Source organism: Leptopilina heterotoma, unplaced genomic scaffold (genome assembly GCF_015476425.1).
Source record: "Leptopilina heterotoma isolate Lh14 unplaced genomic scaffold, ASM1547642v1 Lhet_113, whole genome shotgun sequence".
Taxonomy (NCBI): domain Eukaryota; kingdom Metazoa; phylum Arthropoda; class Insecta; order Hymenoptera; family Figitidae; genus Leptopilina; species Leptopilina heterotoma.
This window is the reverse complement of record NW_025110832.1, coordinates 627238-654141: the sequence shown is the minus strand read 5'-3', so window position 1 is coordinate 654141 and position 26904 is coordinate 627238. Positions and strand designations below refer to the sequence as shown.

At 27.4% G+C, this 26904-nt stretch overlaps 1 protein-coding gene across 6 annotated transcripts; it reads right to left on the bottom strand.

Annotated features, from left to right (window-relative positions):
* Positions 1-41: 41 nt before the first annotated feature.
* Positions 42-23523, bottom strand: LOC122505910 (eukaryotic translation initiation factor 4E-binding protein Mextli). Of its 6 annotated transcripts, XM_043617820.1 has the most exons (12): positions 23367-23523; positions 16383-16497; positions 12941-13081; positions 10708-10877; positions 8107-8299; positions 7806-7877; positions 7157-7217; positions 6829-7099; positions 6486-6750; positions 4374-4489; positions 1111-1134; positions 42-488 (listed from the first exon to the last, which is right to left on the bottom strand). In XM_043617820.1, the coding sequence occupies exons 2-11, from the start codon at positions 16486-16488 to the stop codon at positions 1114-1116; spliced, it is 1416 nt and encodes a 471-aa protein (XP_043473755.1). In that variant the 5' UTR covers positions 16489-16497; positions 23367-23523; the 3' UTR covers positions 42-488; positions 1111-1113. The 6 variants fall into 6 exon arrangements, with proteins under 6 accessions (XP_043473755.1, XP_043473733.1, XP_043473724.1 ...); XM_043617798.1 differs by lacking the exon at positions 1111-1134; XM_043617789.1 differs by lacking the exons at positions 42-488; positions 1111-1134 and having other exon boundaries at positions 3325-4489.
* Positions 23524-26904: the final 3381 nt, after the last annotated feature.

Sequence of the window (26904 nt, the reverse complement as noted above, 5' to 3'; positions counted from 1 at the left end):
ATGAGAAATTCAAGAGAAAAAAAAATATTTAAAAAAGAGTAAAATATGTAAGTTTGTAAATAAAGAATAAAATAATTTGGTGAAAAAAGAATAAGTGAAATAAAATAGGTAATATAAGAGAAAAAGAAAAATTTTGACTAATAATTCGATTATTGTTGGGCCTACACGTCGGTCGCATATTCTCTAAACACATTTCTGTATGTTCGCATCCATATAAAATGGTGAACAAAATTAATCTCAATATAGTTTTATAAATGAAAAATATATAAGGACCTACAACTTTGTATGTCCAAAGAAAAATAGGTATTTATCAACGTCGCATAAAACAGCTGCAATCTGATGAAATTTCTAAGTCTCTTCCTTTTATTAATTTCTTGTTGCTACTATTCGGGATCGTTGTCTGCTTCACCAGCAGGTAATATCGTGACAAGGCCAGCAGCAGCTACTTTTGCCTTATAAGTTTCCGGTTCGAACCAGCGAATCGGTGCCTAAAAAAGTGTAATTACCAATTAAATTCAAGTTAACTAATTTTATCAAAAATTTATACAGCTGGGTCAATCCATTTTATTTCAGTAAGAGAGGAAAGAATAAAAATCATTTCAAAAATTCTATTCTTTTGAATAGCATTTTTATTAGTTTTTCAAATTTCAATATGAAATTAGGACGAATTCTTAAAAACTGATTGGATTTACTTGAAACTTGTCGCTTGGGGGTTTTTAGGGTCGCTGATTTTGAATCTGATGTCCGTTTTTTGAAATTCAAAATGGTAGATCCAATATGACGAATAACGTTTTTAAAAATCGCTTGGATTCGCCTATTGCGCTTTATAAAAGAATCAAATTTTTTTAAAATTGTCCCACCCACAACAACTATTTAGTCGAAAAAAATGGAATGACCCACATAAAGAAAAATGTAAATACAGAAAATTTTAATAATAATTTTCATTTAATTTTTCAAACTTAGTGCAGAGAAAAATTACTGTGAAAAATACAGATTAAAGAAAATTAAAGAAATGATAAAGAGATAGTAAAATGAAAGTGTAATTCTCATTAAAAAATTGTCTAAAGTTATTACGTATTAGTAAAGGAAGGAATATGATGAAAGTCTTACCTCTTAAATAGCCCTAGATGTGTGCTTTAAATGGCAAATAAGAAGATTGTCAATGGCAGTGCTGATTATTAAAAGCTCTTTCAAAACAACATATACAAACATACATACATATTTTAAAAACTAGTAGATTACTAGTATATTTAAGTATTCATTTTTATTAAAATTAAAATCAATATTAATTACTAATATTATTATTAACAAGTTAATATTAATTTTTAATTTTTAAGTATTAATAATTTTAAAAAACTTAAAACTAGTCTCTTTATTACACAAAGAAAAAATAATTTAAATATAAAAACAAGTTTGGTTTATTTTAGGTATTATAAATAAAGTCAGTTTGACTCTGTCTAAACTCTAAAAGTTTCATTTCAATTATTATTAAATGTACCTTGAACCGTTTAAATGAACATCTTGTTTGAAAATTTTTAAATATTCTCAATTTTAAAATTAAAGAACTTCTAATTTAATGCTTTGAAGATTCAAAAATAACAAAAACTAATAAAACAAAAAAAAAATTAAATTAAAATTAAAAATCATAATTTAATTTAACATTACAAAATATAAAAATAGTTACATATGAAATATGGTTAAATTAATTTTTATCACTGCAAAATAAAGATAGAATATGTAGTATTTATTTTACAGGAAAAAACATTTAATTTCTTTAACTTTTATAATTTCAAATATGAAATAAATATAAATAATTACCTATGTAATTTATTTCTTGCATATTATTTAAATTTTTCTTAAGGAAATGAATTTGTTTCAAAGAATTTTATTAAAACATTTTGAAAGTAATTCAATTCCAGCGAAGCACTACATTACTTATGAAAATAATAAAACGAAACACAATAAAAAGAAAAATAATAATAATTCTTTAATTCAAGGAATTTAATTAAAATTGTTCGAAAAATAATTAAATTCCTTCAAATTTAAAAAATAATTTAATTTCATCAAGAAATTTTTTTGAAAATAATTGAATTCTTGGCAATTTTTGAAAATGATTAAATTGTTTTGAAGAATTTTAATAAAAACTTTTGAAAATAATTTAATTCTTGCGAATAATAATAATAATAATTAATAATTTGATAATAATTTAATTGTTTCAAAGATAATTAAAATTCTTTCAAGGAATTTAGTTAAAATTGCATTGAAAATAATTGAATTTTTATAAAGAATTTTATCAAAATTAAGGAAATAATTGAATTTTTTAGACGAATTATACAATTTTTTTTTTAATAGAATAGAATTCTTTCAAGGAATTGTATTTATAATTATTTTTAAAAATTTTAATAAATTCTTCAAAACAATTCAATTTTATTTATAAATAGAAAAAATTCTTTGCAAAAATTCAGTTATATTCAAAACAATTTCACGAAAGAATTCAATTTTTTTCTTAATTCGTCATAAAAAATTTCAATAAATTCTTTAAACCAATTCAATTATTTTTCTAAATCTAAAATTCTTTGCAGGAATTCAGTTCCTTTTAATACAATTTTAATAATATTTCATGAAAGAATTCAATTTTCTAAAAATAAATTCTTCAAACCAATTCAATTATTTTTCTAAATGTATAATTTTTTGCATGAATTCAGTTGTAATTATAAATAATAAAATTCTTTGCAAAAATTCAATTATCTTCAAAAAAATTTCACGAAAGAATTCAATTTTTTTTCTTAATTCGTTATAAAATTTTTCAAAAGAATTCAATTATTTTCTAAAATTTTAATGAAATTCAATAATTAAAATAATGTTTTATTTCAATTATTAACAAACACGATTATTTTAAAAACTTGAAAGAAATTGTTTATAAAATTTAATTATTTTAAAAAATTTTAATTAAAATTATTAAAGAAACTCCATTATTTAAAAAAAAATTCAAAGAAATTCTTCAAAATAAACTTAATTAGAATTTTAAAAAATTTTAACAAAATAATTGAATTGTTTCAAAGAATTTTATTAATATTTTAGAAAATAATACTTTATAATATAATTATAATAATATTGATTTTATTTAGAGATAATTTTTTATAAGTTGGACTAATATGTCCCATGGGCGTGAAGTAACTGCCCAAAACATATAAATAATTTATTCCAAAACGGAATTTAGATGATAGAAAAAAATCCCAAACTTGTTAGTTCTTTTTAGAAACAAAAAAAATGTAAATGCATTTTTTTTTAAATGTTTATGATTTCAAGCAAAAACGTGCAACATGTGAATTAATGCGTTTATTAAATTTATCAAATTTATCAAATGACAAAAAACAATTTTCTTAATCATGGATACTGTTAAGAAAGTAAAAAAAAAAAAGAAAATAAAGAGTCTGTTAAGAAAGTACGTCTAAAGAAAGATTTTTAACGGAAGAATCTCTTTGATGAATTTTACAATGCAAGAGATTAAGAACGAAAAGAAGACTAAGTGTATTTGTCATGGATTTTAGATAAACGCGCATTTAGTTTAATCTCTTTGGTTGTGAGTGTAAATACTTCTGTAATAGAAGTTTAAACATGGTACAAAATAGCTCAACTATCGTGTAATACTGTTAACGTGAGATATACTTTCTTTTATAATAATACTATAGGGTAGTTAATTATTTCTCTAAGTTCTTCACAACCTTCTTTTTGGTTTATATAAACAATTAAATCTATTGATTCGAATACTAATGATAGTTTACTAATAATAGTTTGGCTTCAGTCGAATATTGTAAATCTTAACACTAGTATAAAAACTTTTACATACTTTCATCAACAATAATAATGTAAAGTCTCTGATTAATAAATTTCTCTGAGAATCAATGCCTTAAACGTTGAGTAATTTTCCAGAAGGAAATAAGTGTAAACGAGTCTGACTATGAAATTCCGGTTCATAGCCTCATCAGCCTTAACAGTTTCGTTTCTTCTTAATGTATTCATTCTATTCGTGTAATATATTCAGAGAGCGTTAAAAACTTCATCTTGGAAAAGTTTTCAAAGTATCTGTCTGAGAAAATAATTTTTTATCCTGTAATCGGAACAGATTTTGCAATGTTTTGCAATGTTTTGCAATGTTTTGACAATTGCAGTTGTCCGATTTTTGATAGAGAACTCTTTAGTAACGAAGGAACAAAATTTAATAAACTTCTTTAGAGCAAGTAGACGAAATTGTAGCGTGGATGTTTGTTATTTTCGGCGTCAATGAAGTAACTAGCCTTGGGCTCAACGGTTTTGTTATTATTCATTGCAAACATATTGTGAGAAATGTAATTATCATTCCTGTCAAATACCTTGCGCACAATGTTGGGGCACTCCTTTTGGATTCGAGCCCAATCTGCGGGAGCCCTCTTTGCATAGGGTCCTTCGGAGCACATCATTAAAAAATCGTACGACAATTCCCTCGAGGCTGAAAAATTCATTTTTTTCAATTAGAAAATAATCTTCATGTTTTGTAATATAATAATTAAAGATGACTGAATGGTAAATTCATTATTTTATAGGTATTATAAAAATATTATTACAGTAACTTCTTTAAAATTATTTCCATTATTTTAATTCAATTATTATTTTCTACAATTCTTAACTACAATTCTTCTTTAAATCAATTATTTTTAATAATTTTTCAAAAAGTTTACAATTCAATTTTATAAAAATTTGCATTATTCGGAAACTCTTCAATTAAATATAAAAATGAAAACTTGAAATAATTTCCAAAAAATTTAATTAAACATTTTGAAAAAACATTAATTCTACAGAATTATTAGTTAAAAATATGAAAAATACAGATTTTCTAAGATTTTAATTTAAAACCTTTTCAAAATTCAATTATTTCTAAAAAAATTCCCGCTATAATGCTTTTAATAGGTATTCAATTATAATATAAAGTTTTAACTAAAATTCATTTTTAAATCAATTTTTATTAAAAAATTCTATGACAATTCAATTATTTAAATAAAAGAATAAATAATTTATTGATTAATTGAATGTTTCTTAAAATTTAATCCTTATGCATAAGTACAGTAGAGACTCCATTATCCGGACTAATGGATGCAGGCACTTGTCCGGATAATCAAAAATCCGGATAATCGAGTAAAGTACGAATTAAACAAATTTTTGATTCATAATTTTATGTATTTATTTGCATATATGTATTAAAATAAGACAGAAACAAACTAAACTTTTAAAGTCAACATTAATAAATATTTAGTTAGAAATATTTCAAAATATTTACATAACCATTTTCTTAAAATAATTAAAACACTTTAAAACGCAACATTTCGTGTAAATAAATTTAAAATAGAAGTTAATTAACGGCTTGAGACCTTATAAACTTTATATTAAAAAAAAAATTTTTATTTTAAATTTGTCCGGATAATCGAATATCCGGATAATGGAGTCTCTACTGTAATGTTGAAATATTGAAGTAAAATTATTCATTAAATTATTTATGAGTAATAATTTTGATAGTTCGTCAAGAATTAAGTTATTTGAAAAGAAATTATTGTTAGAAATAGAAACATTTAAAGGTTTTACATTAGAATAATTGATGGTAATTTCATAGTTTAAGAGGCAAACAAAAAAGACACTAAAATTGAGAATTTTATTATGAATTCGACTTTAAAACCCCAAAAAAGTAGTTTTAGTCGATTCAAATTACGAAAAGGGTAATTAAAAAAGTAATTATTTTATTAACGATTTTTACAAAAATTTGACTTTCTATTTACTCGACTCTTCCATGATTTCACAAATTTTTTTTAACTTTTTTCTTCTGGTAATAACTATTCAAATCTAAATTATTTTCCAAATTTTCAGTTAGAATTCTTCAAAAATACGATTATACTTGAAAATTACATATTCGTAAAATTAAAAATATAAAATGTATTTTAATGAAATTTAACAAAATTTTCAACTGTTCTAAATTTTTTAATTATTTTTGGAAATTGAACTATCTGTAAAAAATTGTAATTACAATTTTTCAAAAACCTCATTTTTATCAGAGTTTCTAAGTTAAATTATTCAAAACTTGTATCATTTTTGGCAAATTAATATTTAAGTACTTACTTAATATTTAACTTCCCACGAGAATTAATATTTTTTATAATTTCAATTTCAAACCTTTTGAAATTTAATTAAATGTGAAATAATAATTTGAAATTTAGTTATTTCTAAAAATTAAAACTGTAATTTTTTCGAAATTTATTTATTTTTTAGAATTTTTAGATAATAACTTTAATTATTTTGAATTAAGAATCATAATTTAATTTGCAAACTTAATTTAACATTCGAAAACACAAAAATAGTTACTCCTAAATTATTGTAGATGCGATTTTTACACAGAACGTTAATGGAAAAATCGAATCGACTTTGACACAAAATGGACTCTAATAATTGAAAAAAATTACCATTTTTCTTCGGCTTCGTCTTCGTGGGTTCCGAAATTGCACGAGCTTTGTAAGTTTCCTCGTTTTCAGAAGTTGTACTGCTTTCGAGACTCAGTTCTCTGCCTGGGACTTGGGCCTTGTTCGAGTAAATGTTGGAGTAAATCTGCGGGCTGGACTGATTGACTGGAGAAAAGGCAGCCTCTTCTTCCAGACTGAAGAACTCAACCCCGCTGTTGGACTGCTCTCCATCTCCAGACAGAAGATCTTCCAGAATTTGTTTCGCGGTCTGCAATTAGATGGCATAAGATTGTTAATACTTTTTATTATTCGATACTTTACTCAAACAGTTGTGTGAATAATTTACCTTGACAAGGTTCAAATCACAGCCAGAGATCTTCAAAGATTGGTTACCGACAATAACCGTAAGTTTGTATTCGCCAATACTGGCGTCGTTGGTGGAGAAGCTGTGGGCAAGACGAGAACGCGAGCTTTGCAGTCTGTTGCTTTCGTCAGACGCGCTGCTGTTCAGGGACGAGCTTGAGTCGCCTATCCCGCTTTTCTCTCCTCCACCTTGATCAAGTCGAACGGGCGATGCATTTCGTTGTATCGTGTTCTTTATTAAATCCTTCGCGTAACTGAAAATGCCATTTTACAATGTATGTATTTCAATTAGGAATCGTAAATTCACTTACTGTATCTTGTCCTCTGAAGTTCCCGTGATTTGGACAAGCCTCTCTTTCGCTCCGGGGTTCACTGTAAAAAAATTAAATTATTATTCAAAGTAAGGCACCTCAATCTCACAAAATTGTTATAGATTAATGTCAATCTGTTAATAAACTAATTTTAAAAAAACGATAATTGCGGCCAATTAGTAATTCAGAATGGAACATTTCTGTGCAGCTTATTGTGTTACATGCTAAGAATTTTAATCTCAATCATTGTAGAGGAAAAAAGCGAATGCTACAAGTCCACAGCTGAAAGATTTCTGTAAATCGACCACATCAAGTTGTTAATGTCAAGAAACATTTTTTATCAGTTGTTAATTTCTCATTTTTCAAAAAACAAGGGTCAAACTTTTTTTAATAGTAAGTTATTCAGATTAGACTGAAAAAAGACAGATTAGACAAAAAAATGGAATTCAAAAAATTGAGAGTACAAAATCGTATTTCAAATTTTCATTATACTTGTAAATTACAAATTAATTAAAATAAAAGTAAATCAATAAAAAAAGGAAGATTTTGTAAAAAGTGAAAAGGAAAAACGAATGAAAGAACATTCAATTAATGTCTCCGAATGCATGATTAAATGCTGCAAAGCTGCTTTGGCACTCATTTGCTTTACCTCGCTGGAAAGAGATGATGGTCTCGCTGAGTTCTTCGATCATGTGAACTCGTCGCCCTTTTATTCCCATCACTGTTTTTTTTATCACACAAACAATTTTTCTTTTAATTCTGACACAAATATTTCTTGTCTATATGACTATATACATGAAAATTAAAAACTGGTGCATAAAAATGAACAAAGTATTGGGACTTTTGTTCGAAGGAATGCAACTAATAGTTGAAGCAAAGAATAAAAAAAATAAGGAAATTGTCGTCATTTGAAAACAAACAGACAAGTTTACACATTTATGTTCAATTACCTTTTCCTGAATCACTGTTGCGAATAATAACTTCATCCTTGCAATAATTTTTGCCAGGAATCCGCGTTGGTTTCGCAAATTTCCCACTGTTCTTAATCACCTCACCTGGTCTCAAAACTGGTGTCGAGGGCGACGCTAGTGGCATCATCATCAGAGTTGGATTCTCCGGAGATCTTGCTTCATTATGGTGGTGCTAAAATATACAAAAACAAGTTTATTTAAAACCTTGTGGGACAAATGTATAATCCTCAGGCTTCAGTGCTGTCACAAAAATTTTATTTTGTATTTTTCTCACCTTCCAATGATTTCTAAATTCAATTATTCAAAATTTCAATAATTTTGTTAAATAAATATTTAAAAATACTTATTTGTTTTCTAAAGGGAAATAAAATTTAAAAACTTCTGAAATTTAATAACTTCTAACAATTACAACTTCCAAAATTCAATTATTTTCTACAATTTTTAGCTAAACTTCATCTCTAAATCAATTATTTTTAATCATTTTCCGAAAGTTCTTCGAGTTTCGAGAATTCAATTATTTAAATACAAAAATTCAATTCTTTATTCATGGTTGTCACAATAATGATAAATATATAAAATTCCAGGCTTTTCCCAAGATTTTCTAGGTCAATACTTATGAAATTCCAGTCAAAAATTAAAAAAATTTCTGGCCCAATAACACATTTTCAGCTCTAAAAATTTTTTTAAACTTCCAAATACCAAAAATTTAATAAGAATTACAAACCAAAAATTTTTCTTCCTTAGAGATTTTTATATGACAATGAGATAAAAACATTTTTTAATTTTAACTTAAAATTTTCAGGATTCCTACAGAAATCCAAATTTAAAATTCCATACCTTTTCCATGATTTCCAGGTCAAATTTTTACGAAATTCCAGTGGAATTTTAAATCTAATTTCATTATTTTTGGGCTCTTTAAAAACACTTTACTTATTTAATAGTCTCCGCCCTTTGGTAAAAATTCTAAAATTATCGAAAATTATCAAAAATTCAAAAATCCGTTTTTCTTAAAATTCAGCATTTTTTCCTCTCTTTTATGGGATTTAGCTTCATTATTTTTGTGCTTTTGGAAAATACTTTACTTATTAAATTGTCTCGACTCTTTGGTAAAAAATCTAAAATTTTCGAAAATTATCAAAAATTCAAAAATCCGAATTTCTTAAAATTCAACATTTTTTCCTCTCTTTTATGGAATTTAGCTTCATTATTTTTGTGCTCTTGGAAAGTACTTTACTTTTTTAATAGTCTCGACTCTTTGGTAAACAATCTAAAATTATCGAAAATTATCAAAAATTCTAAAATCCGAATTTCTTAAAATTTAACATTTTTTCTTCCCTTTTATGCCATTTAGCTTTATTATTATTTGAATTTCTATTTAAGAGAAAAAGTGGAAAACAGAAAAAATTTAGAAACTTTTAAAAATTCCAGGCCTTTTCCATGATTTCCATGATTCTGTAGGAACCCTGAATTTTCTTAAAAATCTTTAACAGGCAAAATTCCAGAAATATTCTAAATTAAAAAAAAATTATTTACTATTCCAAACTATTGGTAGAACAATTCCAATTAATATCTGGGTCATCAAAATTAATTTAATTCACAGTTCATAAAAAGTAACCACAGCCGATATTTAGCAGAAGATAAAAATTTTTTTTTTGAGCGAACTTTATCTTCTGTTTACTAACAATTGTTAGTCAAAAAATTTTTTACTGGTCCCAAACTATTGTTAGAACAGTTCCAATTAATATGTAGGTCATCAAAATTAATTTAATTCACAATTCATAAAAAGTAACCAGTACAAGTTACAAGTTCTATTTAAAAATAAAAGAAAAAATTTTTTATGAATAGAATTTATTTATACAAAATTGTGATTATAAAATAGAAATTATATCATTTTTTTGACAAGTTTTTTTTTGGAGAAAAATGAAAAAACAAGGCCGCAATTTTTTTTATTAATCATGATTTTCAACGAAATTATAAATTTGTTTTTGGGAACGTTCATAAACTACGTAGACCAATTTTTTGAAAATTTTAACCCCCCACCCCCTCCCCTCACGTGGACGCAATTACATGTATTAGCGCCATTTTTTCCTCTTATGGTAGACAATTGCTTGACCCACCCCCCCCCCCTCCCCCTAGACGTGCTACGTAGTTTATGAACGTTCCCTTTGTGAAATAAATAAAAAAAATGACATAATTTCTATTTCATAATCTCAATTTTGGTACAAAATTCTCAGTTGTTTCCTTTTGAGAAAAGAAAATAAATTTCTCATTTATATTTATCTGTGACAATGTATTAACAAAATTTTCAATTTTTTTTTAAGAAAAAAGTAAAGAAAATTTGCATAATAATTTTTTAATCACAATTTTTAACAAAATTTTTTTTTCTTTAAATAAATGCCAATAGAAATTGGCAAAATTTCTTGTTTATAATGAAAATTCTCAATTTTGTTTTTGGAAAATATTGAAAGTATTTCTCGTGCTTCTGAAACTACTCTCCATTTAAATTTCAGATATTTTTCAATTATTTCGATAGGAATTGAAAAGATTTGAAAGGAAGAAAAAGAGTGAAAAAAGACTTACATTATCTAAATGCGTAAGTTTTTGCGTATAATAAGCATCCATTGAGTCGGAGTGGTGCCATTGTTTGGCTCTCAATTCGATAAGTTCCAGCAAGTGAACTCTTGTTGTGACATCCAATCTTCCATCGTGGCTGGCGTTTCTAATTACTACAAAGGCTCTATCAAGCTGATCTAGAAATGTACAAAAAATCTATTATTCACCTGAGTCTATTGCTATTCAATAATGTAAAACAAAATACATTTTTATTTTTTAATCTAATTGTCACTGATGATATAATAAAAAGGGAAAATGAAACTAAGGGAAAATAATTTTTATTGGACATTTTTGAATACAAAAAAATTTTTAAAATAGAATTTCATTCCGATAGGTTAGACTGTAAAACAAACTGAAAATGGAATTTGATTATTAGAAACAAAAAAAAAAATGATAGAAATACTTTTTTTATAATAATTTTTCAAAAGAAAGAATAGTACAAAAATACTAATTCATTTTTGTGAAAAAATGTTTAACATCAAAAAAGAAAAATTCAGAAACTTTTTTTTAATTTTTCGGAAAATAAAGGTGAGAGAAGAAAAGCCGAGTCGTATTCTCTACAATATTATTTTTTTCTCTGTGACGCTCTTCCTAGTTATAAAGGTTTCAAGATTTGTTGCCCACTTTGAATCTTATACCAACAAAATAGTAATTTGAAACATCTGATATTCGAATCGTTACTTGAGCCAAAAAATAAATCCTCTATTTTTTTATACAGAGAAATATATAAATATACTTTTCAAAATAATTTGGAAAAAATTGTCCAGTAGACCCTTCACTGCGGGAGTTTTACGATCGTGAAAAGGGTCGTTTGCAATCTGGGAAATACCCGAATTTCCCATTTCTTTTTTTTAAAGACATTTTTTCCCTAAGAAAAATATTTCATATAAATCTTTTCGACAAATCTTATTTTATATTATCAACAGTTGAAAAAAAGTTCAAGTCTCTCAAAAAAAATGTCACTACAGATTTCAAGCAGTGAAATTTTACTGATTGCCAGTTAAAATTCTATTGGGTGATTTGGTGAAAAAAAATTAATTATTTTAAATTTATTACTTCATTAACTATTGATTTAAATCAAGAGTGTAAGTTGTTTAGTCAAATATTGAAAAAATAGGAAACATTAAAATAAATAAATAAATAAATAAATAAAGATATGTAAATAAAATAAACAAATTTTGACCTGTAAAACTGTATTTTATAAAAAAAAAAGTAAAATTTGAAATGTCAAAAATAATTTTTTGTTTTCGGAAGAGTTTTTTTTATGTTTGTCACAGATGCTGACACCACTTCTAGACATGGATCATTTTCCCAAGAATTTAAAAATACTATATTTTTGAAGCTGAACGTAAATTTTTGATTCATCTCGAGTATTTTAAATCATTAGGAAAAGTAAATGTTAATTGCTCAACATTATTAATATTTTTTGTACACAGTCCATAAATTTTTGTTTCATTAAGTTTGTAATTTTTATATCAATTTCCAATTTCAATGCGTGGTATAAAAAAATGTTCCTTACTAAGAATTTATTATTACATTATTAGAATAAATAGTATTATATATAAGTAATAAATATTATTTTTAAGAATTTCAATTATCTTTAAAATTTAGAACTGAAATATTTTTAAAATTAACTAATTAATAAAAATTGAAATTGTAACTCTTTCGAAATTAAATTATTTAAAACGCCGTTTTTACAATAATAATTATTATTTTGAAAATAATTAAATCTAAAAAAAAATATTATTAAAAAATTCTAAAAATTAGGCTTTTACAAATATTGCAATGTAATATTTTTGGAAAATATGTAATCGAGTTTTAAAAGACTTTTTGAACAATTTAAGGAAATAATTAATTTTTGTAAGAATTTTTATTAAAAAGTATATGAAAATAATTGTTTTTTTCAAAATCTTGATAATAATTCTAAAAAATTTTAATGTAGGTATAGATTGTTTTTTTTTTATATTTGAATTTTCGAAATTTGATAATAATTAAAAATTGTAGTGAAAAAAAATAAAATGAAATAATTATTATATAAATGAAATCTGGTGAAAATTGACGTAGACTGTAAAATTTACTAATATTAGAAAACAATATAATTATGACGATAAGATAAATTTAAAAGCAGGGGGAAAAGAAAGAAAAATTGTGTTTTGAAAATATCTGATATTTTAGGAATTTGTAGAATTTAGACACTAACCTTTGTACATAGTTTCCAGCTGCGAAGAATACAGCTTCAGGTGATTGCACATTGTAATCACTTTTGTTTGCAGCATTCGATCGTGGTAACCATTGCTTAATTGCATTATCACATTGTCGATTAAGGACAGAATGTCCTCAACTATTGAAAATGGAAAAAAAGAAAAAAACCGTGTTAATAAGTTTCTATTTCAAATAAAATAAAATTACATGTTCAACTGTCACTTATTCAAATTTATCATCAAACAATTTCGTTTTCTTTTCTCTAAAAAATTAAAAATTTACCTGTTTTTGGTCTGCGTATCATAATTTATATTATTAAAATTTATCTTTCCAAAAAACAATTAAAATACTTAAACTTCTTGTTACATATTTTTCTTTACAATAAATATGCTCATAAAATGTTTGACATTTTTCGTTTCAAGTTACTTTTCTTGACAAATTTTATTAAATGGCAAAGAAAAACAAAAGACTTCATCAAGAAGTAAAAACAGAGCCATCTATTTTGACTTTCAGGGAAATGGAATCCAAAACAAAGGCTGTCACGTGTTTAAAGTGGTGTAAAGTGGTGTAAAATTGTTGAAAAAAATTCCCTGACTTTTCCCTGACTAACAAATTTTTGAATTATTTAATATTCTACATTGAAATATCCGTAAGAAGGTCCAAACTTATAAAAAATATGATGAATATGACGGCACCATTATAATGAGCTATATTACAAAAACGTCTAAATAAAAAACTGAATTGACATTTAAGTATCAAAGTTTTTTAATTTGTGGTTTTTCTCGATCAAAATTCCCTGACTTTTCCCTGATTTACAGTTTTTCCCTGAGTTGCGGCCACCTTGTTTTAAATCTATATTTTTAAGTTTATTTTTTTGGAATTTCTAATGTTTATTAAAGAAAAAATTCTTGAAGAAGTTATATTATTATTAAAAATAAATAAAATCATTAAATTAAATTTAAAAATTGTACAAATTTAAACTGTATACAGTTAAACTGACCTCAGGAAAACTGCACAAAAGCTTATTTTCTATTAAATTTATTAAAAATAAGCTTTTGTGCAGTTTTCCTGAGGTCAGTTTAACTGTATACATCAGTTTAAATTAATTTCATTTTTTTATTAAAATTTGCAATTTTTAATATTGTGCAGTTTTCCTGTGGTCAGTTTACCGGTACCTATGCAGTTTAAATTTGTACAATTTTTAAATTTAATTTAATGATTTTATTTGTTTAATTTGCTTGTATACAGTTTTCCCATGTGCACTTGAATGTGTGCAGTTTTCCTGTATACAGTTGAATTTTGGGCAATTGATACCGCCCCAAAAATAAAATTACAAAAATAATTTTACAAATTATTTCAACAATTTCAATACCGTGACATAACCTAAACTAAAAGTAGCTGATTTTCAGCTTTTTCTTTTTCTATTTTTAATTGAAAAAGCAATTTAGAATTAAAGAATGTTATTTTACTGACAAAAATTTCAATGATGCGAAATGTATAGTTGTCCACATTTTTACTGAATCACTTTTTAATTTAAACATTTTCGGAAATTTGCAATTTCAATCAAACGACAACAATTTTGTTTTACGAGAATCAATGCGCTCATAAAATAAAATCGGACAGAAAATATTTTTATCCTTTATGAATTTTTATTTATCTTCAAAATTGGTTGATTTTGAAATCCGTGCGTAATTTTCTAGAAAACATGTTTTTGTATTCACAAAAAAATTTTCGAATGGAAAAATTTATGAATCGAAAAAATAGTATCTAAAAATAAATATTTCCATGTGCAATTTTTTTGCAAATTCAATAAATATTTTCTACAAAATTACAAAATTTCATTTTTAATTAAAAAAAATGAATAATAAATTCGTTTAAATAAAAATGATTATTGCAAAAAAGTCGGCAATAAAAGTAGAGATTTTGTTAAATAAATAAAAATAATAATTATTGAAATACTTTTTCTCAGAAAAAATTATAGATAAAATAAAGTAAGAATGAAATAAAAAGAAAAAAAAAAGATCTGTTTCACGTCGAAATAGAAATAAAAATGAAAGTTACATATTTGACTCTTTGAAGCACATAAGGTTAATAAGCAAAACAAACCAACCAATTCATTGTTTTTTTCAATCGAAAGGTTCAGGTTTTTTACAATTAAAAAAAATATATAAGTTTTTTTTATAACTTCAAGAGGGAAAATAGAATGAACCAACTTCATAGTTCATTTAATATGTACAACACTACCGACGCAAATTTATTATATAATTTATATATATGCGATCATTACACTTTTTTCCACACTATAAAAACAATTGTTTATTTTCTAAAATATGTAAAATTTAAGTTTTGTATTTTTAGAAGATTAAAATATATATTAAAACAAAGTTTTTTTTAATGCATTGTTAAATTAAGGTGCAACATTTATTATTGACATTGAAGCAGACATAGTGCCGAATTTAAGAGTTTACTATTTCTGTATTATAGCGCAATTAAAATTTAGTTCAAAAATTTTTTCTACTTATTCTTTTAAATTCAGCTTTTTTAAATCAAATTATTTTTTTAGACAACTTTTTCTATTAATTATTGATATTTTTTTTATTTCTTTCCGTAGTCCGTAACTTTTTTTTTAAAATTACATGAATTTTACGATATACGAAGTAAAATTCAGAAAAAAATTTCCTTCAAAAATAGTAAAATTTAATATTAAAAATTGTTATTTCCAGAATTACTTGAACTATTTTCAAAGACAATTTTTTTTAATAAAACGTATAAAAATTTATTTCAAAAATAGTTTAAATTTACTCTAAAAATAAGAATATTTAATAGCTAATTGTAAAGTTCGAGGAATTAAATTTTAATAATTTTTATAAAAAAATTGACATTGAAAATAGTGTAAATTTTGCTATTACATGAAAAAATTTCTAAATTTAAAGACTGAGAAATAATATTAAAAGATTTTTAAGTTTCAAAATACTAAACATTTTTTTAAATAAGCATAATTAAAAATTTTTCTAATTTACAAAAAATGACAATTTTTACAAATTTTTCTTCTAAAAATATAAGGCGAAAAAGGTAGGAAATTATGAAGAAATAAATAAAAAATTAGGCTGAAATCTTGAAAAGAAAAATTAATTTCAATATTCCTTATTACTCAATGACCTTAATAAAAAATTAATTTTCAGTGTTTACATTGAAATGTCTTTTGTATCGAGATATCGAGGAAGCTGTAAATCATATACACACATAATGTTTACTGAATAATATCACGAAGTGAATGCATTAACTTTCAAATAACGTCTGTTCTTTGTATATAAAGAAATAATGTCATGAAAAAGAAATGATAAACAAGAAAATATTTAATATAAAGCAGAGAAACATGAATTACTTACAATAACTGAGAAAGTGACTTACAAATAATTTATTAAATGAATAAAACCTACTTGTCGATATCCGCCCGTCGACGGTCGATTGACGCTGAGCCAGCTTCAGCGGCCGAGGCTTTTCAAGCTTTTTTACGCTTCGTGCTCGCATTTGTGTTGTCGCCATTGTTTTTGTCTGCAAAATTCATGTCAAATATATCCAATTTTTCACCAACAATTTCATTTTTTTTTTGTGTTAAAGTTTTAGTTTTTATTTTCAAAAAGGAATTAAATCGATAAAATTTCTATCAAAGATACATTTTTAAATTTTATTTACTTTTACTCTTTGTAGGTGATCTATAAAAGCTTTGTAATGTCTGATCCAGATTTTCTACAAGACAAGAATGCTGTTTTTGAAATAAGTTTTTTCTTAATACATAAAAGTTTCAATCTCACATAATTATGATGACTTGCGATCTTACCCAGGTGCGAATTTTGGTCGGCCGCCAGAGTTGAAAGGTCGGGCGCAGGTCGGCCCATCTATGGCTGCCAATAGGTCGGCAGCCAAAGTCGGGCCGACTTTGGTTACTGTTTCCACCCAAGTTTGGGCCGACTATGGGTGCCAAAGTTTAGAGAACCTAATTTTAGTTGGTCGGGCCGACTCTGGCCTGAGTCGGGCCGATGGTCGGCTAAAGTATGGCAGCCAGAGTTTAGAGAACCTAATTTTAGTTGGTCGGGCCGACTCTGGCCTGAGTCGGGCCGATGGTCGGCTAAAGTATGGCAGCCAGAGTTTAAAAAGGTTAATTTCTGTTGGTCGGGCCGACTTTGGCCTGAGTCGGGCCGACGGTCGGTAAAACTATGGCAGCCAGAGTTTAGAGAACCTAATTTCAATTGGTCGGGCCGACTCTGGCCTGAGTCGGGCCGACGGTCGGTTAAACTATGGCAGCCAGAGTTTAGAGAACCTAATTTTAGTTGGTCGGGCCGACTCTGGCCTGAGTCGGGCCGATGGTGGGTTAAACTATGGCAGCCAGAGTTTAAAAAACCTAATTTCAATTGGTCGGGCCGACTCTGGCCTGAGTCGGGCCGATGGTCGGTAAAACTATGGCAGCCAGAGTTTAAAAAACCTAATTTCTGTTGGTCGGGCCGACTCTGGCCTGAGTCGGGCCGATGGTCGGTAAAACTATGGCAGCCAGAGTTTAAAAAGGTTAATTTCTGTTGGTCGGGCCGACTTTGGCCTGAGTCGGGCCGATGGTGGGTTAAACTATGGCAGCCAGAGTTTAAAAAGGTTAATTTCTGTTGGTCGGGCCGACTTTGGCCTGAGTCGGGCCGATGGTGGGTTAAACTATGGCAGCCAGAGTTTAAAAAACCTAATTTCAATTGGTCGGGCCGACTCTGGCCTGAGTCGGGCCGACGGTCGGTGAAACTATGGCAGCCAGAGTTTAGAGAACCTAATTTCAATTGGTCGGGCCGACTCTGGCCTGAGTCGGGCCGACGGTCGGTTAAACTATGGCAGCCAGAGTTTAGAGAACCTAATTTTAGTTGGTCGGGCCGACTCTGGCCTGAGTCGGGCCGATGGTGGGTTAAACTATGGCAGCCAGAGTTTAAAAAACCTAATTTCAATTGGTCGGGCCGACTCTGGCCTGAGTCGGGCCGACGGTCGGTAAAACTATGGCAGCCAGAGTGCAAAAAACCTAATTTCACTTGGTCGGGCCGACTTTGGCCAGAGTCGGGCCGATGGTCAGTTTGAAGTTGCAGCTTATAAAATCATTTTTGTTCTTAGGCTTTCATGTAAGCGTAGCGTAATGGTTAGCGTGTTAGACTTCGGTGCGTTAGGTTGCGAGTTCGATTCCTGCGAGCGTTAGAAATTTTAATTTGTATTTATGTGTAAGATTGCGTTTAGTGTTAAGATGTATACAATAAACAAATAAATAATGAATAATAATAATTAATAATAATAATAAATAATTAATAATTTTTTGCAATCGGTCGGCCGACTTTTGGCTGCCAAGGTCGGCACGACCAAGGTTGCCAAAGTGAATCCGACCTTCTTTCTCATGGTCGGCAAAGCTTTGGCACCCCTGGTCGGCCCGACTTTGGCAACCATAGTCGGCACGACCATGTCAGCCACTGGACGGCGGGTGTTACAATTCGCTAGTTCGGCCGACCTTTGGCTGCCAAGGTCGGCACGACCATGGTTGCCAAAGTCAAGCCGACATTCTTTCACATGGTTGGCAAAACTTTGGCACCCCTGGTCGGTCCGACTTTGGCAGCCATAGTCGGCCCGACCATGTCAGCCACTGGACGGCGGGTGTTACAATTCGCTAGTTCGGCCGACCTTTGGTTGCCAAGGTCGGCACGACTATCCACTTGGTCGGCGCGACCATGGCCCGACCAACTTTTCGCACCTGGGTATCTAAAAACATGTAAAACTTAATCTTTAAATAAATAATTATTTAATTTTTTCAGTATTTTCAGTTCATTTTCGCAACTATAGGTGACGTCTTCCAAAAGGTGCCTTTTATTCGGGGAAACAGTTTCCAGGCAACCTATTACCTATTTTACATAAATAATTAGAAATTTAAACGGGATGCTCTTTATAAAGCAATTTTCTAGACAACAATCCTCAAAAACTATTTTTTTAAAATGTTTTGCAATTTTTTATAAGCTCATTTTTTTCCCTCGTAAAAAATAACATTCGGTAGAAATAATATGAAATTTAATAGGTTTGTTGTCTAAAGAATAGAATGGTTTTTGGTTTTTTGAAATTGGTTGTTCGGTAGATTTCGAGAAAAGTGTCTCCCCGTTTTGAAAAATGTGTTTTCGAGAAAAATGCGTTTAAAGTTTTCGTAACGTATTGCAGTGAGTTAAGAAACGGTCATAAAAATTGCTATAACTTTTTTTCTTTTACATATTCCTTCAAAAATGTTTTTGGACAGTAATTTTATGATACTTGGGTCTTGGGAGCATTTTAAATCAAAAAAAGAAAAATAGTTTTTTTTTAAATCCTTGACCTGAAAGTCTCCTTTGTGCTCCTTCGCGATTTACTAGGAATTTCTCTTTATTTTATATGTTAATTTTCACGGAACCAATTATGGAAAAAACTTCATTCATCATTAATATAGAAATCTATTTAGAAGAAAATCTATATACAATTAAAGTCGATACAATTTTTATAGAGTTTCAATCCACAGAAAAAAACTAAACTCATTTTGAATTCGGTTCAAGTTACTCAAAATGAGTCTCACCTAAATCAAATATCAGTTTATGTTCGTTTTTGTTGAAATTGAAAATTTTAAGGATTTTATGTTAGCAGCATCTGCCATTATCCTTGGATGGCAACGGTGGTGCGCCGTTAAAATTTTTATGTTTTCTGTTGCATGGTTGGTATTCATCTTATAAATTCACACGTTCTAACCAGAGCATTTTTTTTTCATTCTCGATAAATACAATGAATCGGGTTTAAGGTTTATATTAAGAAACAAATTTAATTTAAAACAATGATTCTAATTAATATTTCTACAACAAAGTGGTTGTTATTTGACTGTAATAATATTGTTATTTCATCTTGAACTCAGAATGAGTTGATGGGGATAATTTTTGTTGCAGCTCATAATGAGAGTCACTTTCGCAACTCATTTTGTCGCCCTTAAGGGGGGGGGGGGGGGAGGTCTAAACGGTGAAAAAAGCATGTTTTTAAGAATTTGTTTTGGCGATACGCAGAAAGTTAATTTATTTTATCGCTTTGCATATAATATTGCAACATTTGAACAATATTTCTCTAAATTTTAATTAAAATTATTAAGAATTGAGCGAGATAATTTAAGATTTTCCTCAGGCGCCTCCAAGAAAAATTGATTTGCGGTGTACACTCTAACTCGCAATAGAATCATCTAAAACAAAAAAATCAAAGTGCATTTGTTAAAGGAGATGTTTTTTGAGGTAACGCTGGGAGGAATTTTTGTTTTTATTTTTCGATTTTTTGTAGCACTTGAAAGCCAAAAAGTCGATTTTCGCTATAAAAAAATCAATTAATTTGTTATTATAAAATTGGTAATTTTTTTAAAAAAAAGCTCCCAGCGTTACCTCAAAAAACATCTCCTTTGACAAATGCACTTTGATTTTTTTGATTTGGATGATTCTGTTGCGAGTTAGAGTGTACACCGCAAATTTTTGAAGGCGCCTGAAAAAAATCTCATTGTCTCACACAATTCTTAATATTTTTTAATTAAAATTTAGAGAAATATTCTTCAAATGTTACAATATTATATGCAAAGCGATAAAATAAATTAACTTTTTGCATATCGCAAAAAAAAATTCTTAAAAACATGCTTTTTTTCACCGTTAAAACCTCCCCCCCCTCTTAAATAATAAATCTTCGATCCTTTATCAATGCCAACAAAATATCCTAAGTTTGAAATAACTTAATATTTCTTTATTTATTTTTTTTATTTTATTATTGTTATCTATACATACCTGAATGCTACAAAAATATTTTACATCACCTTTAGAAGGAGAAAGCAATAAAAATATATATTTACTGCATGTAAGTAAACTTTGGAATAAATATTTTTTATTCTATAAAACGTAACTATACTTATAAATTTTTTGGTATGAAGAAAAGAATTTTTACAAAATTTGATAATGTATAGCAAAAGCCGGTATGTGATAAAATAACAATTCGATTAAATTAAAAACAAAATGCAAATTTTATTTTACAACAATTTGGTTAAATAAAAATTCCGTCTGACGCAAATTTTGTAAAAATGAATATTTGATAAAATGTAAATTATTTCAATGAAAATCAATTGCGGATTAAAAATTACGTCAAGTAAAAATTTAGTTGAACAAAAATTGGAATAAAAGAAAATTTTTATAAAATTAAAAAATTTGTTTATCGTTAATTTAATATAAAAGTCGTAATATTGTGGAATATAAAGAGCTCGCTTTGTGAGGTGACAAAGTTCTGTATTTATATAGTATAAATAAATAATTTTGAGAAAATTAAATAAGATAAAATTGTAAATTATTTATATTTAATTCATATTAATTTTAGGTTACTTTGTATATATTATTTAATATAAATAACAACATTAAAAAATAGGACACACTATTTAGTATTATAATCTTTGAAAAAGGATGCAACATAAATTAAGAATCTTAAAGTAATTATAAATAATTAGTAATCGATTCGAAAGCATTAGAAAATATTATTATTATTATTATTATTATTATTATTATTATTATTATTGATTACATAAATTGGTTAAAATTAGTTATTATTACATTCCAATACATAGATGTATAATATAATATTTTATTAGTAAAAATAAATAATACAACCTGAAATTGAATAAAAACCTGACAAGGTATATGCGGTAATGTAATGTTCCATAAGTCAAATAATCGGTTATTTAAATCAAATTGTTTTTTTTCTCTGTATAAATTATCGTTTAATAAGTGATGTAATTTATTTTAAATGCAATAAAATATTACCTTTAAAAATCTAAGTATGATGTTTAAACCTTCAACATTTTTAATTTTATTTTTTAAACTATTGAATACTAATTAGAAAAATATTACAAATGTTAAATTTTAGTTGTCAAGACAAAATACTATTGTAAATTATTAACATATTCCTTGAAGAATTTTACTTTCAATTGCCAAAAAGTGTTATACTTTTAATGAAACACAATAATATTATTATTTAACAATATTGATAATAAATTTTATTATGTTTACAGTATATAATAAAATTTAAATTTTTAATGTTTTACTTTCGTACTCTTTTTTTATAATCACACGTACTTTTGTCCTCTTTTTTTGAAAGTACCTTTTGTAAATTTCGTCTGGCAATCTTAAAAAAAATGTTTGCACTAAAATGGAGAAAATTTTTTTTTAAATTCCATTACTTTCTTGGCATTTTGCATTAACTTAAATTTCAAAGCCAATAACATTGAGAAAATTGCATAAAAAATACAAAAAAGAAAAACGAAAAAATTGAACGAAATTAAAAATTTAAACGTTCCATGAGATCATAATTCCAGAAATGAAAAAGAAATTTCGTATTTTGTTTTAAGAAACCCTGAAAGGGGAAATAAAACAAAAGCACACGTGTTACTTTTGGGAAAGAGTCCAAAAAATATTTAAAAAAAAATTGTTGAACAAAGAAACTATTGATGTTGCACTGCACAGTCAAGACAAGAATGAATTCCGAATTGAATGTGAATTATTTTTGTATATTTGCTAATTTTAATAAAAGAGTAGTAAATTTGAAGCAAACTACGTAGTGGGAGCTTAAAAATAACCAGCGAAAAGAAAGAGTGGCGCCCTTTTTTATGACAAATAACACTGACCTTCGATCATTGAATTTCATTTTGGAAAATTTATATTTAAAATTCAACTCGGCGAAATGCGAATTGCTTTTGAAAGTTTTGTTAATCACTGTCATTTTAACGGTCAATGACCAACATTATAACACAAAAAAATTATATATAGTATTCTTGAAAATATTAAAATTCCGCTATAAATACTGAATAGTAAGCGAAAAAGAAAAATAGCATTGTTACAGATTATAACAAGGAGAATAAAATGCAAAATGGAACAATTGATTTGAGACCAAGAGAGAAAGTTGGATTCCAAAAGAGTGCGAAAAATAAAAGGAAGTTAGATCTCTTGCAAGTTTTTCGCTGTTAGTGTGTTAGTGTTTGTGCAAACTGCATGTGTATGTATTATGGAATAGAAAACGAGCGACACTAATTACAAACTACGAATTCTTTCGCAAAACCCGCAAAACTGTTAGAAAGAGGAAAAGAGTGAAAACTTTAGAAATCAAACCTTCAATTTAGTTGTAATGATACTGGGGGGGATAAAAAGAAAAATATGAAATTCCCACTAAATTTGCACATGATATTAGGAATTGACGAAAACTATTTAAATGTGATTGCCACTTTTCAAGCGATTATTGAAGGCGTAGTTGACGCCTTTCCAACAATGATTGCACTTGTCACACAACACAAATTGAATGCACAAAATAATAAATTTGAATTGAAGAGAATAATAAAGCACCTTTCGATGTTGTTCTCAACACTCAGCAGCGACCAGCGACTCAGCTCTCACTCGCAGGCCCACTCAAAGCTAACTCGTTACTCGGCTCACGATAACGAATAACGAACACGGCAACATAAAGGGCAATGCAGAAACAAGTATTTTGCTGAAAATGAAATCATCAATTCTGACCGCTGATTGGTCCTCGCTTTGACCGACGGCGAATAACACTAGACGGACAGTCACCATTGTGAAAAGAAAGTTACTAGATCCAGGTTGGTCGTTGGTGGGAAGCGCGGGAAGTTAACTCGAACAATTTCCTAAATGTCACACTTTTCGTTCAATTTTTGTTTTTTTTTATAAATTTCGAATAAGTATATTGTATATCTATATCTTTTCCGACTAATTAAAGTTACTTTTCAAGATTATAATGATTTGTACAATGCAACTAGAAAGCAAACAAAAGGCAAATAACATCAATAAATTGTATTAAATTTTATAATTTACTAATTTTCATTCTTTCACCTTTCTTCGTGCTTCATTATTATCGCATACTGATTACAGTTAATTTACCCGAAAGTAACCGAAATTGCTTTTACAAATTTTTTCTGCATTAAATAAATAAATAAATAAGAGAAATTAATAATAACAAATATAATTATTTTTTTCTAATAAAAATGAGTATAAATATGTGTATTTAGGCCTTTTGATTACAGAAAAACAGTCGGTTTCAACAAAAAACAGTCAAGTAACAGATAATAATAATACCATAATTACCCCCAAAGCACCGAAAATTTTCTGAAAATTTATTAAATATTTACTTGCAATGTTCGGAATATTTAGGACTTTAGGTAATGCAAATTTTAGTAAAAATTGTGTAAAGATTTAAATATCCCGATTAAATAAATGTTTAGTGTGAAACTTTCGCCGTTTTTCTAAACTTTACATTTAAATATTTCAAACATTGCAAAATTAAATATTTAAAAAAATTTTTAGGAAATTTTCGGTGCTGTGGGGATAGTAATTTTTACAAATTTTACCATACAGGCTTAAAAGTTATATAAATATTGAAGTTTTTCGAAACTTTTTAAGGGGAGACTTGGACTACACTTTTAACTATCTCATAAGACATTCTGCTTTATTGGCCTTCACACGGACTAAATTAAAAATTTATGAAACGATGTAATGTGACAGGACAAGTGAGAAGGATAGTATACTGAGGAACAGAATTTATTTCTGTATCGTCACCCAATTTATTATTATTAATATAGATGTGACTATTATTAAAAAGAATTGGAAGCACATTAAAACATTTTTATTCAGTCAGTAAGAAGCATTCTACACAATAATGATAAGAATGTAATAATAATAGATAAGAATAGATAATTACAATAATGGCAATAATAATCGCATTCAGTATAACCATTTGCATCATGCGGGTAAACTCTTTCATTCGTCGACTTATCGTACTGTATAAACGATTAAAAACTCACCAATCAACCAAGTACGATACACTCGTTAGACTATGAATGTAGTCAATAAATTATTCCTATTTGTCTTGCTGCAAAGATCTCATCTTACAGCAGAATTAACTGAGTTTTGTAGAACTATTTTTTTATTTTCTTTCGGGATTATGTTTACACCGTCGCGTCATTAATAGTTTCATTTCTTCATTTCTTTTTTCATTATCAATAAATTGTTGTACCTACAGTTCATTTATTTTGCCCAACTGGCAAAATTACTATAACAACCTAAGGCAGAGATGTATTGTTACACGGATCATCTTTATATATATGTTATGTTATGTTATGTTATTATTTAATAAATATACAAGTGTTGAAAAACTGAAAACCATCTGGTAAAAATTGTACTTCGATGTAAATATATTATATTATAAAAAGTTGTGAGCAAACTTGTATATTTTACTATTTTCAACTATTTTCAACTATTTTCAATTCATTCAAACAGTGTAAACATAATCATATTGGCTTTTATTACTTTTTTTTATTACAATAAATCCGTATTCTATTGTTTTGAGGTAGTGTACTTTAATGTAATCCTATTTTTTCCCTTCCTGCTATATATTGTGTGCGGATATGTGTCTGGTTGAATAATTCACTCCTGAACCCTTTGCCACAAGTCCAAAAAGTTAAAAATTTATCGACAAAGAAATAAAACCATCGAAATCGACATACGTATTAGTTGCAATACGCATTACGAATATGAGCAACAATCTACTCGATATTTTTTAAACGCATCTTTCATCATCATCATCATCATCATCATCATCATCATCATCTTTCCTTTCCCTTTTTTAAATAATCGATTGTTTTCTTTCTTATTGCATAAAATATTTTCACTTCCATACATTTTTTTTTCTTTTTATTTAATTTTGGAACCCTGTCCATTAGAAATTTTAATTTGGACTCAGTGATCTCATTGTCAGGTGTGTTTTTTTGTCATCGAAGAGTGAGGCGAAAATGTCCAACAACCGGGAGAAAGTTTGGCACCCCTTTCTCTCTCTCTCTCACTCATCATCTCATTAAATCTGTTTAATTCAACTAACTAATAATACTTATCATTAATAGTAACTATTTATTAATAAACTAACATTTCCCTATCATTCTATATCATCAGTGACTCTAATCATTTGCGTCGGCAAGCAACTTTTGTGTTTTTAAACAAAAACAACATCCATTCTTTGCCAAATTTTCTCTGCCGTTTCGACTTGATTGACACCCCAGTCTCGATTGATTCAACTGCTGATGATGATAGTCTTGCCAGCACTTTACAAATAATGCCCAGCAATTGTGCTATTTTGTAAAATTTTTTTTTCTTTTAACTATTACTTCAAGAATAATTTATCACATTTTTTTAATCTTTGTCACAGATCAGCAAGAAAGGGACTCATGTAACGTGATGCCAAAACCGTCTGGCTCAAACGACGAAATGCCTTATGTAAAAAATATAACTATGGATGATCGAGCCACCAGTCGGCAAATAACAAACGTCTCACTGAAGCTATTTTGCGAATCACTCCCCACGAAATTTCGTCTAAATTCAATTTCATGACAATTTCCTTTTTCCGAATCTCCACTAAAAAACAAAACTCTTCATTTTTACCAAAAGAATTCCCTATAAAGATACTAATGACAAATATCAAACAAATAGCATTTCCTAAGTTTTAACGTATTTGAAAACGACAAATATTAAAGTATTTCAAAAAAACACACGCAAAGCAATAATATATATCTATCATATATATAATCTGATCATTATACTTTAAGTAAATAATCAATTTTTTATTTCATTATAATTTAAACAAAAAGTGAAATTTTCAATTTCAAACTTTTAAGTTAGTTTTAATCATAGTCTCAAGATGTTTTAAAAAGTGCTACAAAAATTCGAGAAACTTTTTCTTGACGCTTTCCTGTGATAGGGACCTTGACTATAGTAAAAGAAAATTATAGATTACATTTAGATAAACTATAAAAAGTTTTCCCTTATTTCCAGACAAAACTTTGATTTTTTCCCTGCTAAGATCATTATTTTCTACTTT